At 42.6% G+C, this 14,659-nt stretch overlaps 1 protein-coding gene across 1 annotated transcript in view; it reads right to left on the bottom strand.

Moving 5' to 3' along the window:
• The window catches only part of LOC138526130 (amine oxidase [flavin-containing] A-like), a 493,108-nt gene that overhangs the window by 314,575 nt on the left and 163,874 nt on the right, over window positions 1–14,659 (bottom strand). Inside the window, exon 3 of the mRNA XM_069636505.1 lies at window positions 12,616–12,753. Coding sequence (XP_069492606.1) covers window positions 12,616–12,753 — 138 coding nt within the window. The remainder of the gene's footprint in view (window positions 1–12,615; window positions 12,754–14,659) is intronic.

Consider the following 14,659-nt stretch of genomic DNA (forward strand, 5'->3'; position numbering starts at 1 on the left):
ATCAGATTTGAATTCAGTGAAGTGGTCCCTAACAAAAACATATATAGGGGATATATTAAAATGTATACATTATGAATACATTCACATATTTTAATAACGTACGCCTGCAGCTAGAGAGAAATGAAGGATGCCTCTGAATTCAGAATGTTCTTGTGATTCTGAAAATATAGGTCTCATTAATGGTGCAGGTCCATACAATATATTATAAGGGGAGATATATTTCAATGTGATCATAATTCCTGAGTGGAGGCCTAACTCAAACTTAAATCCATCCCCTTATAAAATTGCAAAATACATTATGACAATTGTACCAAACCGGAGGTTTCTAGTGGGTGAATAAATAAAGAAAACCCATCACAGTTTCTGTCCAATTCAAAAATTCTATGTCATATGTTGCTGCATGGGTGGAGTTTGTTGGGTATTTAAAGTTAAACAAATAGGAAGAGGGGAGAGTATATGCAAAAGCAGAAAAAGGAAAACAGGAGAAAAGCTAATTGGTGTTCCACCTGGATGTAGATGAAATTCAAATGCCTTTTACAGAGAGAGCACAATGCAGATGTCTTTCCCAAAACAGAACTAGATTGCCCAAGAGGGACTTGGGAGCAGGACGACAGATTGTAAGGAGGAGCTTACCTGGAAGAGTTGCTTTGAGCGGTTGTGATCTCTACCTGTCCCGGGCCTTTAAAATACAAACAAAACATGCACATAATAAACCCAGAGCATCAACACATGTAATGGGGTCACGTCATACAAGCCAAAGGCTTCTCAATGGAGGATAAACGCTGTAAGCGTGCATTCAAATTTTAGCTCATATATCGTGCTCTAGTGTGTTGGTGCCGAGCGTCCATTGTTGTGTGTGTGCATGTGCGCCGGTTTTCTGGTGGCGTTCAACTATCTATCAGTACTGCACGACTCTTTAGACATCTAGATACCCTTAAGTGCAAGTTTTCAGAAACATGTACCAGATTAGCAAATGTGTGTATTAGTTTTGCCCTGATGACGACCTTAGGGGTAGAAAAACCTGTCTGCACTAATAGGCATTAACAAGCACTTAAGGGTATCTAGATGTCTAAAGAGGGTGTCAAATTAGGTATCGATTTTGACAGTGAGGTCAGAATTCGGAAATTCAGATGTTTTGGACCCGTGTTAAATGAATGCTAACCAATTCATTACTCGCAACTTCGCTTTCTAATAACCTGTGATCTTGATTTATAATTGGTGTGACTTTAGTAATGAACTTCAATATGGTCCAACAAAATGGGACCTTTATGTAAGGACTTCTTCATGGTTCTTGGGCTTGAGATATTGTATGAGAGTGTTGAGCGCGCACAATACAGGTGCCAAATCATGTCTGCACTTGAACATCAAGGATAATATTTTGAAGGATATCCTTTGGCATGTGAGGAACTAATGGAGTCCTCACAGATGGGAAGAGACAGCAGAGATTTTGGGAAATCGGAGTATAAAACTGCATTTTGGATCTTTTGTAGTTTTTGTAGAAGGTAATTAGGCATACTGACATAAAGTGTGTTGCCATAATCAAGGTACAAGTTTATGAGTGTGCCAACCAATGTGGCAGTCTCATCCTTAAGAATGATCAGCAGTTGGACTACAGTAATCTTCATGAATTTGCAGAATGGCAAACTACAGCCAATAGATGTTTTATCCCAGCCCTTGGAGAATCATGGGTGCTGGTTCATATATAGGGCTGGATAATAAAATGTTAGCCTTCTGTTTGGGAGAGTCCAGTAACACAGCAACCTGGACGTCTGCTCTATTTACCGGAACACTACCATCCGAAAAGCTGCATTATTCAGGCTTGTTCACCTTGTCCTTTGGCACGTTAAAATCTTGGAATGCTTATTTTAATGGCAATGACAGGTGCTGGTTAAAAGGCATTTTTGTAAAATACAGGGCGCAATACAAAAGCTGCAGCTGTAATGGTGTGCAGAGATAGGACTTCCTAAATACGCCCTTAATCCATGAACCCATCGTCAGGATTTTGCAGAGGTAAAACATGGGATTACTTAATGACTTAAAGGGCCTCATTAGGGGTTGGGCGCTATCCCGGTGCTAATTGCTCCGGGATAAAGCCTAATGCTATTAACGTTATAGCAACTCAGCCCAGCGCACTTTGCACCGGATTTCGAATTGCAGTGGGGAGGTAAATGCCCATTCCCACTGGGCCAATTGGGGGTTTCTAGGCACTATAAGCGCTGGCGCAATTAGTGTCGAAAACGGACAGAAAAGGGCGATTTTGACTTACAGCCAAAAGCTACAGGTCAAAATCCCACTTTCCACACAACTCCAGATTAGGCGGAGCGGTAAATGTGGCGGTAATAGTGTTACCACTGCATTTTACTGCTCCGCCCCACTCATGAGGCCCTTAATCAGTTGTTGCATCATACACCTGCGAAAACACAGTCCTCCTTACATCTGCTTTACTTCAATTACACCTGACCATGTTTTCAGGTGCGACAAATGTACTTTTAATAGGCACTGGCGAGAAACATTTCCACGTACTGTTTAAACTCCTATAGCCAATGGTAAGTATGTCCCAATGGTACTGAGGTGAACGAGGGCGACTTGGCCCTGTAAAAATAGTTGTATGTGTTGCCTTGATAAAGATTTGAGATGGCGCCTTAGAGCTGCAGGGCCTTTAAACGCGCGCCCATCTTTTTGAGACACGCTGTAAATGTCACGTGTATATCAGACACGCTGCCTTTTCCATGTCATTATATGGAGTTTAAATCACAGTAACTTGTGTGCTTTCAGTCCTTCCGGCTCTGGCATTCTCTGGCTGAGGACTAAGACCAAACATCTGCAGCATACTGTGTAAGGATCCTCAGGGGACAAAGCTGTAATTCAACAGTACCGGGCATGGCTCCCAGCTGCAGGAACATAAACTGTATTGATTGAAGCCAGAACGGCAGAAAATGCATTACTGTTCTTATTTGCCTACATACACACACAACTCTGAAAGGACATTTTATTTTGTTAAGGCAGACAAAAGCACTTTAAATGGGGCCCCGGTGTGCTAGTGTTATTTTCTGCAAGTGAACTCTGCCGTGGCTCTGTATAGATGGCCATCTTTTGCTCATTGCATGGAAGTGGAGACGCTCGGTCTGCCTAAGCAGAAGAAGTGACTGTCTCATTTAAGTGGGAATCGCCTAGATATCGTGTAGCTGCCTGATCACGACTTTGGCAGTAACCCTTAAATCCGGCGATAGCGCTATTACTGCCGGATTTAAGGGTCCGCCAAATCAGGACTTCGGCGGATTTCGCCCCAGCTCTGAGCTGGGGGGAAATCTGCCGAAAATTCACACTATTACCGCCGGCGGGAAATCCGCCGGTGGTAAGAGCCCGAATTTTCCCCATTGAGCCCAATGAGGAATGTTCCCGAATGGGCTCAATGGGGAATGGGGAATTACATTACCGCCAAAGTCGTGATCAGGCCCTATGAAAAGTGGAACGATTTCATTCAGGGTGACCCCTTTCTTTCACCTCGGACATGTACATTTTGTGCAGCTATTGCCAGCAATAAAGAGATAACTGAAAATGAAGAACCTGAGGGGCAGCTTATTCAGTTCGGGGAGCTGGGCCGAGAGCTGCCACTCATCGGCCCATTAGAGAGGAGCTAGTGGGCCAAGAGAAAAGCAACAGAGCTGAAAGCCAGTGCTCTTCTGCATGCCTAGTGAGCCATGCCTGGCTGGTGCATACAACTCTCCTAGCCAGCAGAGGCATTGCTAGGGGGGGCTGAGGGGTCTTTTGGTTGTAGCCCCGCATAGAAGCTCAGATATTACAACCAAAAAGGCTAGCTAGCCCCCAGTCCCGACAGTCCCAAAATTAGCATAGCCCCGGATCTTTTCCAGACCTAGCAACACCTCTGCAGGCCAGGCCTATTGGAAATGCTGGCCGATTCATTGCAGGGAGAGGAGGTGCTCTTGCTCACTGTGCATTAATTGCGACCGAATTGGAAAAGTGGGGGCAATCAATTTCTAGAACGCAATGTCTGCATTCATGGGGCACTGAAACTTGACTAGCAGATGGTTTCTGGTTGCAAGCATGTTTGGATAGAAGTTGGGTGAGGTGAACATCTAACACACAGGGATTTTACTGAAATGCACATTACCTCTAGCACCGGGTATGTGTCCTTTCTGTTATCAGATATACTGTAACACACAAAACAGAATAGGGAACAAAAGCTTCACTGGAGCTAATTGCTTTATTGTGCCATTAATGCAGCCCTAACACTCTCCCTACAAGGGACACACTGTCCTAGCCCTTCATGATGTTCCTCACCCTAGAGAGCGCTGATGCACCGACTAAGAGCGGGGAATGCATGGGGGCTATTCTCACCCTATATCAGCTTGCAATGAGATAATTTCCACAATAAATGTTTTCACATAAATTTCATACAACCATGGGTAATTAGCCCAAACAAGTTAAAACAATAGCAGTTACGGGAAAAGCCATTTCCCGACTGCACACTTGGTCAAACAGGCAGGTCACGTGGGACTCGGCGTCAGATGATCTGACAATTTAATTGCCCTCCGTGAGGTGTGTCTGGTTGACCCAGGAGTAAATTCTAAAACATCTTTAAGAATATAAGTATCACAAGCCACTCTCGTCACTTAGTGATGCACCCGATGCTAAGCTCTTTCTTTAAGGTGCATGAACAATTCAATTGTGCGGGAGGGCATGACACATCTATAAAAAGAATCACAATATCTGCAACATCGATTCAAACAATTCTTTCTAAAAATGCATAAGTCCACTTGTGTCACTCTGAATGGGGTGACATCTATATGTCTGGTCGACCGGTTTCAATGATGTCTTTCGTGTATCATATTCTTCAGGACCCATTATTTCTTCCTTAGACCCAATCTGCAAGCCCCACAGGGGCGAAATTGCGACATGTTCTGTCCGTCTGTTGTATGTGCGAAGGAATGGCACAGTCAATTTCAACAGTATTGGCACGTTCAAGCAATTGGATAGAGGCACCCAAATTGGTGCTTGATCTCGCCGCTCATCAGTCTCCCTTTGGCAAGGTACGCCTCTTGTAGTATAACGGTCCTATCGGTAGTGCCCCTGGGGGAGTCTTGTTGCTTCCTAGTTTTCCCCGTCTGGACTTCTCATGTTCCATTCGCGATGGGAAATTCCTCGCGAATGGAACATACATGTAAATGCGTATGTGCATGTTTGTGCATATGCATGTGCGTGACAAGGTGTATGTGTGTGGGGGTGTTGGGTATACCAGTGTCATGAAACCTATTTAAACTGACATTTATTGTGAGACCCAGCATCAGAAAGCTGATTTAAAGTGGAGCAAATGACAAATATTTGGGTAGTCATGTTTTGAAATGTATTTAAAGTGACACTGTTGACATATATTGGGGGTGCAGGCGTCATGACAGTGAATGAAAATGGCAATTTATACATACATTGGGGTAACAGCATCATGGTAATGCTGACATGAATTGAGGTTACCAGGTCCATGAATTTGGTTTAAACAGGCAATGCTGACATACAGTGGGTAAATCTGTATCGTAAATCTGATTTAATGTAACAATGGGGACGTATATTGGGGGCACCAGCATCATGAACGTTATTTTCAGTTACAAGGCTGGCATCTTTTGAATTTTGAAAGACTTGAGGTTTGGGTTTTCATCCTTATTTACCCTAACTTATGAAGGTTAATCCACACACTAAGCCTTTGCTCTCGGTGCCTAGAGAGACACGGTTTTACCTCATTGATAATCCCAAACATGACAGAAACACATGTCTGGGGTTGCTGTGGTTACTCTTGCACAGAGGAGAATTGCCTAACATTTCAGTGATGGACTGTCCTTGTGGTAGGGCTCAGACTGACATGCAAATGGTTATTTCTCCATTAGTAAGGCACAGTGAACTAAAATGTGATTGTAGATCCCCAGCCCTGCGTGTGCACCTTCACAAAGAACAGGCTATTTAAGTTGTGCTCATCAACAGTAGAGGCTATATATTGTGGGCACCAGCATCATTGATGTTATTTGCATTGACAGTGACGACATAAAGTGTGGACACCATCATCAGGTAATCGTTTTACAGTGGCAACAATGACATACTGTGGGCACCACCATCATGAAGCCTATCACAGTGGCAAGGCAGAGGCATATTAAAGGTGTTGTACAATGCTCTTCTGTGTTGTTGGTGACCTGGCATATATTGGATTTTATAACAATATAGAGGTGAGGGTGCAGGGCCTATTCAATTAAGCGTTAAGTTCTGTAAACACTTCTGGTGCCCTGGGTAAGTCCTAGCCTACAGTACTTATAACTAACTTGTCGAGAGGATGCCCATTTAATAACAAATGAGAGACCTGAAGCACTCCAATCGGACTGAGCCTTTATATCAAGTTCACACAACTACATAGGACTTGCTTCAAATATTACTCAAGAATTCAGTAATCACAAGGTCAATACAAGTATATTAATGTATTTCTTTATATTGCCTGAAAGTGTATTTCAAAACATTTGTAGCTGAAAACATTCTTACCTACAAATTCGTCCGAAAACATTCTTAACAAAAATGTTCTTAACATTTCACAATAGAATTCATACATAAAGTTACAAAACAATCAACAGTTCTTATTGTGAAGACAAAGATCAGCAATTTTATTAGATCTTTTATACTTCCATCACCAACGAGTTTCGGATATAAACATTATCCTTCTTCAGGGAAACGAAAACTGCTTTCTTATAATTGTAAACAAATAACAAATGAGCCATTTAGTCAACTAAGTGTTCAACAACTAACTAATTCGAGAGAAATATATAAAACGAACCTTAATTTTCATGAATCTCTTGCGCCATTGTAAGGCAGACTGTAATCAACACCTAAAAATAAATAACAATGGGCCTCATTATAAGTTTGCCGGTCCGGAAGCAAGGATGCCGGTAAGCTCACCAGCATCCTTGTTTCCAGATCGGCAAACTCCAAGACTGCCTGCCAGAGCCTCTGTGCCGGACAGGTCTGACCCTGCCCGGCGCAGCGGCCATAGTAGGCAGACCTGTCATGGAAGCAATGGCACTGTTAGCAACGTTGCCGGTGCTTCTATGTCCCTACTTCCATAGAGTCCTATTGAACTCTATGAGAATGGGGACTTACATTTTCCGGGTGCCTGACTTCAAGGGGACTTACATTTTACTGGTGCCCGACTTCCCGGGCCGCCGCACTTGGAATCTCCCATGGGCACCGGGAAGTCAGGCGCCGGTAAAACGCCAGTAACACCGACAGGGTTACCGCCGGACTCGTAATGGTTTCCCAATGTCTCAAATATTAAAATGGTAAATCAATATAAAAGATTGAATTTCCAAATGATGTTCAAAGGTCCAGAGATGACCTTTTTAAATGATGATCTACTGAACCAAATATAACACAGATTTTGCACGTTTAATCATATTCTTTAAGAGCCTTGTATCATGATCAGCAGGAGAAATCCCTGCAATAAGGAGATGCAAACCTGCTCAATGCTACATTCACAATGCAAAAGTTCTACTCATGAACTCATGATAATTCTTTCCGTTAGAAATTTTTTGAAATACGCTATCAGTCAATATATTGAAACGAATATACTTTTATTGACCTTCTGATTACTGAATTATTAAGGAATATTTAAAGTAAGCCCTGTGCAGTTGAGTGAACTTGATATGAAGGGTGAATCCAATGAGAGTGCCCACAGCGCCAGTACATCACTCATCTGTCCATTTGTATGAGAGGGTGGAAGGCTGGGTCACTGACATGTCAATGACTTAATAATAACCAGGCATCCATCCTCCAACCTCCTTAATGTGAAGGAGTAGGTGGCACAACTATGCAGTGAAGGAAGGTCGCCCCACAGCTCAGAGAATGAAAGGGGCCTAATGGTAGATCCTAATGGTGGCTATCTAATGTAATTCGGCATTAACTTCAAGAGTAAGTGTAATAAAAAAAAGTCAAAATTACCTTGCTATATGACTTTTATTTTTAATTGGTTTTGTATAGCGCACATTACACCTGACACCGGTTTCTAAACGACGACCGGTGATTCAAACCTTTGTTGCTCTGCGTGGTCTTGCTTCCAAGACCAGAACGTTGCCCCTGTGCTATCCTCCTTCCCCATTGATAATTATCATGCAATGTACTTCAAATACAGCACAGAAAAAGAGAACTCTTTGTCCGTGATGTTTCATCACTGGTGCCCTAAAGAAATCATCACAAACTGGAATCCTCTTGAACACCACAAAACACATCATAAGAAGTGTTTTAAAGTGCAGAAAATCCTTTTTTAGTTTACATTTTCCATATAGTCGGTCATCTCCATTACTACAAGCATGATTGTTTGTGGATACATTCCTTATTAAAGGATAACTGCATCCCTCAGACACTAGACAGCTAGGTTACATTCTATCCTGGCAAAACCTCTCCCTGGCTACTCAACCGCTGGAAGGATGACCTCCTCCACAGATTGCCAGCGAGCCAGATGGATGGTTGTAAGGAAGGGAAAGGAGGATGTATCAGATATAGAGTAATAGAGATAACCTTCTGAAATCAAGGCATACGCTCTGAGTCCCTCTTACTCTTACCTCCGTTCTTCTTTTTCAGTATTTTTTCCAACAACAATATATCGTCTAAAAATAGCAGGAAATATCCAAGCAAGGAGGACAAATATACATATGAGACAAATCTTCAATTCCACACAATACTCCAGTGTGTACATGGCCTTCTGTAAGCCCTCTACAATATATAGGGGGGAGGAAATGGTTAAAACAGCATTAAAGTTTGTTGCCCACAGCGTTTCATGGCCATCTAGAACAATCCATTCCCCCCAGTACAATGTTGTAGGGTACCCAATGCTATTCTGATATAAACAAGATACAGTCAGTCTGACTTAATGACACACCCTTTTGATCGCTGATTCTAGGATGGAGTTCAGCAATTCTGCACTTTCACAAGTTCCCAAAATAAAAAAACCTTTTCTTTTGATGTTACACATAATTTCACTGATTGAAACAAGCCCCTCCTTTTGCAAGAAAGGGTTTCTTTATCACATTTGAGGCAATAAATCTTAATATACCAATGAAATAATTCCAAAATTGAATTTGGGTGCAGGGGAGGAGTACAGACCCTGACATGAGGTCATAATATCAACAAGGAGAAACAAGAGTCCAATCTATGGACCCTCACATCCCCTGCACACACAGGTACTGAAAACAGTCAAAGGTTTCAATGTATATATTATAACAATGTTAATAATACACACAATCTGTATTTCAGGTGGTGTAATCTTCAAAGCATGTTTTATTTAGTTGTAATTCAATGAGGAGATCTTGTGATCTTTTTCACACTTCATATACATGTGAAGGGGGCATCCCAAATACTGGGCTAAACCCAAAACAGATAGATATGTACTTAGAGCCTGTACAGCAGGGGGTGAAGAGGGAAAGGAGGTGAATTGCTGCGAGATTGCTTTCTTCTTCATTAGGTAGGAAATGGGCAGCACTACGGCAGGTTGGGAGCTCAATGGCAGGGAGGGTCCCTTCCACCATTGTGTACTTCCCAGCATACTGGGAGGACCCTCCATGAGAGAGATGTCCACCATTGATCATAGTGCAGGTCTTGGTAGCCCCCAGTGCCCTGATAGGATTGCTGATAGTTCAGAGGAGTTCTTGGATGCTGCTCATGAATATGGTTCTGGTTGGTTAACCTCTGCAGCCAGAAGGGCCTCTGCAAAAAGATGAGCTGTCACGGCAATCTAATGAGCCATATTCATGAGCACCCAACCAAGAACTCCTCTCAACTATCAGTCATCTACCTACATAGACACACGCCTTGAAAAAGACTGCTGTTGGGTCAAAACACGTTTCCGCTTTAGTGTGCAAATAAATCACTTCTCCGCTGATGGGGACATAACAACAAATGCCTAAGACTTCTCATTATGTACATTTTAAAACCAAACGAATAAGGGTTAATAAAGTATCAGGGATCCAGTGCACATGTGACTTGGGTTCTTAACCAAACTCACAGCTAACTCGTTGAGACTTTTGAGCACCATCTCTCAAGGACCTCTCGCCGGCTGCAGGATCAATTCACTCGCAAACATGATCAGTGCAGTGATCTACATATTCTGGTGCTACCCTACCTTGTTTATATCTCGGCTATATATAGTTAATCTTCAGGATATTGAAGCACATTCTACAGTCAAACATTTAATGATGTTGTCAATTGGATTTTATGGAACCAGTGTGATTTTGCATATGAGTGTTCAAGTATCGTATTATACAATAAAAGGCCAGGTGTATGTTTGTCCGAAGCCGGCCTGCCTGATTCGCCTGTTATCACCGCTAGAGAGAGCTTTTGCCTTATGCATACAACAATAAGACTTCAAGTTCATCTTCCAGGTGAACAAAATGTGTATTTCCACAATGATAACACACAATTAGCTGCAGAAAAGGCCCAAGACAGGCATATCACTGTGACAGCATACTTCAAGTTGCATACAAGAGAATGTATACATTTAAAAAAAAAAAAAGAATTTGATGAAACATATTTCCCTTACAAAATATTCTATTCTATTCTATTCTATTAGCTGTGTTTGGTTTTCTACTATAGGAGGAGGTGCAATAACATAATACAAACCTGTCCAAGAATTGAAGAGGGACACAGACCCTTAATGAAAAAAACAGGGCTCAGGATTGGTCCTGTTGAGCAGGCTTCTTGGCAAATAAATTGGTTGGCAGAGCATTTATATTTACGGGTGGGATTATGGTATACTGCTCATGCGCAAATGGCATTTGTATATGCACATTAGCACCAGTGCCAATGCAGTGCAACATTATTTGCATTGAAATTGACCCAATTGTGCATGCGCAAATGCCTTTTGGGCATTGTTTGCACACTTTGCACATGCACAAATTACCATAAACTCTCCCCGAGTTGTTAACTGTGTATTTGTTATTTGCTTAGTAGATGGAAGTTTGAAATGATGGAGGGTACACAGGCACATATTAATGAGGTGTCCAGTGGCACAAAGATGCACCCACGCCACTGCACATCTCATTGGAGATGGTAAATTCAAAAACAAAATACCCCAAAAAAAATGTCCAGTATGCAAGGGCATGCAAATTGTGGTGCAAATAAGTGGGCAATTAATGATGCATCTGATGAGATGCTTACATTTTTTGCACGTCTGTAAAATGCCCACTTTTTCTAATTGTAAATGCTGACATGAGCATCACTTTGCACCAAAAACACATAAATCTCATCAATCCCCCCAAAAAGAGTTCACCTAGCCTAAAAAACACAAGCAAAGTATTTCAGACAATTTGTTTAATGTTCAGTCTCTTTTTTTGTTTTATATGCATAATATGTCTGAGAATAAGACAATGAATATTTTTTTTACTTCAGCTTGATGGTGTGCTTTCATTATAAAGTGGATTGCTTCCTGTGGGAGCAAGTGTATACCATTTAAAATGTCTCAGGTGGTAGTTTTGCAATGTCATTCAGAAATGTCGTAGAGCGGTGTCTGATTGTGTTGATGTAGAGTAGGATTATGCATTTAAATCATATAATTGTTTAAAAACTGGCTGTGTAATTGCTAGACAGCCACATGTAAAGTGTTCTACTTCCTAATGCCTCGCATTCCTGTACAAGTATTCTATGGCTGCAGAGGTTTGGGGGGCACAAGGGTGCAACCAATGGCAACACAAATGCACAGTCCCAAGCCATGTCGTAAAATGCCCCCACTTATCCTGTCCTGGTACATGTATAACGAGGCATGCCTATATATATATCCGGGCAGTTGTAGGACCTGGCATAGGGCCTGTGACTGTGAGGATTATATCACCACCATGATGCCACTGGTGATCTAGAAGGAGCCTTTTGAAAAGAAATGCATGGCTGGCAGTACATTGAAAAGTTGTGGTAAAGCATGGCTGCCATGGGTGTGGTATGGGCACCTCCCACTGACTCACCATCCCCAGTATGATATTTGGTGGGAAGCGGTACCTCTGGGCGACCTCATTATCAGTTACTGGAAATACGGCGATCCTCCCGTATATCATTTCCCTCCTCGGCAGTCGGTGCAGCAGCATGAATCCTACTGGATTGGCCATTTTTGGGAATGTGCAGCTGTCTCTCTGTGCTGTGCTTTCCTACTCTGTTGCTGGTTCTGTTTAGGGTGCACTCTGTGCTTCACTGGTTACAGAGGTCACTTGCACTCTTTTTTGGGCCCCTTGCACCAGTTTTAAAAGAAGCAAATGTCAAAGGTCATTCTTTGGAGCAAATCCTGTGGTCAGGTTTCGTGAATGAGGATTTTGGAGCATTTGGCTCACTTTCTGTTGTCCCTCCCCCTTCACATGCTCTGGTGTATTTGCATGCTTTCCACTTACATTATGTATCTTTCGGCCACATTTTGCACTGCTTTTCTTAATTGGCGTATCTCTGAGATGCACACTTCTGTGACTGTAGGGCATCTATCTGAGGCACATTTGTGGCACATTTCCGATTTGCACACTTTTATTTTGTTGAGAATCTGGCCCCCAGTGTTTCAGTGGTATGAAATAGTTGCTTTCTCAAGAGGCAATGAATGCTTACCTTAACATGCTGAATGAGACGCTGTGATACATTCACTTTGTAGGTCTGTATACCTAACTGTTTGGCTATCCTCAGGATCCGATTTTGCGTTGGCCCCACGTAGGCACCACCGACATCCACATAGTGAACTTGTTTATTCTGCAAAAGAAAGTTTTGAGAAGACGTAAGGACAGAATACAGCAAACATTTAGTTTTTTACTGGGGAGCATAGGCAGCATGGGGCATCTATCTATATGTAAGCCAAGATGCCCTGCTGACACTTAGCACATCCTTCTCCATGGCACTCTTCTCCCTCTGGCCTCACTTCAAATTAAAATGTTTCATGTATTGATTTGTTATGTTATGTTGTGTTATATTACTGGAATTTATACTGTGCACTGGCGGCTCTGGTAGATTCGAAAGAGAGGGGTCTGTTAGGTAAGTGGGGGGGGATAAGGACAAATGCAAGATAGCTGTGCTGCTGTGTTGAAACAGGCTGTTTGGAAGTACTCAAGTACTGTGTAAGTGTTTGTGTCTTAATGTCAGCTTAATACTATTCCAATGCACTATGCTGATTTCATGCACCACTGTCAATAAAAACAAAGTTACTTACTGTAGTGACTAACGTACTCCTAGTCCATAGTTCCCTTTCCACCATACTTTTAGGATATTTCGTCCTTTGGGACGGAACCACAGGACTTTTTGATAGTATCAAAAACTATTGTCCTTTTACTTTTTACGTGGGGCCAGTGCATGTTGCTTTAGCACCACCTTCCTGAGTCCCACCCAGCGCATCACCCTTCAGTCCTTTTCTTTCGCCAAGGTCGGTAGACATAATAGCAATACGAGGGAACCTTTTAGAGGGGTAAGGTAGGCAGGCATATCAAGGAAAGGGGACTTTGTAAGTCACTACAGTGAGTAACTTTGTTTTACTTCTACGTCACAGCCCCTTTCCTCCAATGTGAAGGAGATTCACAAGCAATGATCCGGAAAATGGGTGGATGGAAAACTCCCCTACTTAAAGAGATTCTTAAGAATACCCTGACCGAACTGAGTGCCTGCTCGTGAACTGAGATTGAGGAAATAGTGTTTACAAAACGCTGAGGTAGAGGCCCAAGTGGCTTCCTTAGCAATAGTTTCCCAAGAAACGTATTTTTGAAAAGCTACTGCAGAAACTTTTCCCCGCACCAGGTGTGCATGGATGCCCTTGGGGGCCTGAAGTCCCTGAACTGTGTAAGCTTCTGAGATGCAGGAAGTTATCCAGCAGGAAATGGAGGGCTTTAGAGGCCGGAGTTCCTTTCTAATTTCCAAATGTGACAAAAAGATGAGAGGAGGTTCTGAAGTCATTATTTATTTGTAAATAAAACTTGAGAGCCCTCCTAACGTTAAGGTTTCGAAGGACCCATTCAGCATCTGACGCAGGGTCTGGAAAAAACAGATTAATATGAAAGTCTGAAGCAATTTTCAGTAGAAAGGAAGGGTGTGTGTGGAGCACTACCTTGTCGTAATGGAAAGCCAGCAAAGGTTCTTTAATAGAGAGAGACTGCAGCTCCCCTATTCTTCTGGCTGAAGTAATGGCGACCAGAAAGGCCACTTTCCAGGTGAGCAGCTTCAACTCCGCTGTTGCATGGTCTCAAAGGGTTTGTGACAAAGCAAATTGAGCACTACATTGAGGTCAAATTCAGGATGATGTTGCTTGACAGGAGGAAACGTGAAGAAGACCATCACAATGGTGTTTTATCACTGGATTCGTGAGGGTGAATGAATGTGGATGTGGTTTGCTACATACTGGCCACTGAGGGAGTCCGCTCAGTGTAAGATAAGCGCCAATAGTGGACAAGTATGTTCGACAGGAATGTACATGAATGCCAGTAGATGCAAGGTCCAATATGAAAGAAAGGATGCAATCTATTGCGGCATGACGAGGATCAAGCTGTTTTTCTAGGCACCAGTGACAGAAACTGAGCCATTTGCTCCTATACTGAGCTTGTGTGGAGGGTGTGCACGCTGCTTGGATGACACCCATATTTTCACCTGAAAGATTGAACTGTGCTAGGGACCTGAC

This window comes from Ambystoma mexicanum, chromosome 7p (assembly GCF_040938575.1).
Source record: "Ambystoma mexicanum isolate Mex_15411 chromosome 7p, UKY_AmexF1_1, whole genome shotgun sequence".
NCBI lineage: Eukaryota > Metazoa > Chordata > Amphibia > Caudata > Ambystomatidae > Ambystoma > Ambystoma mexicanum.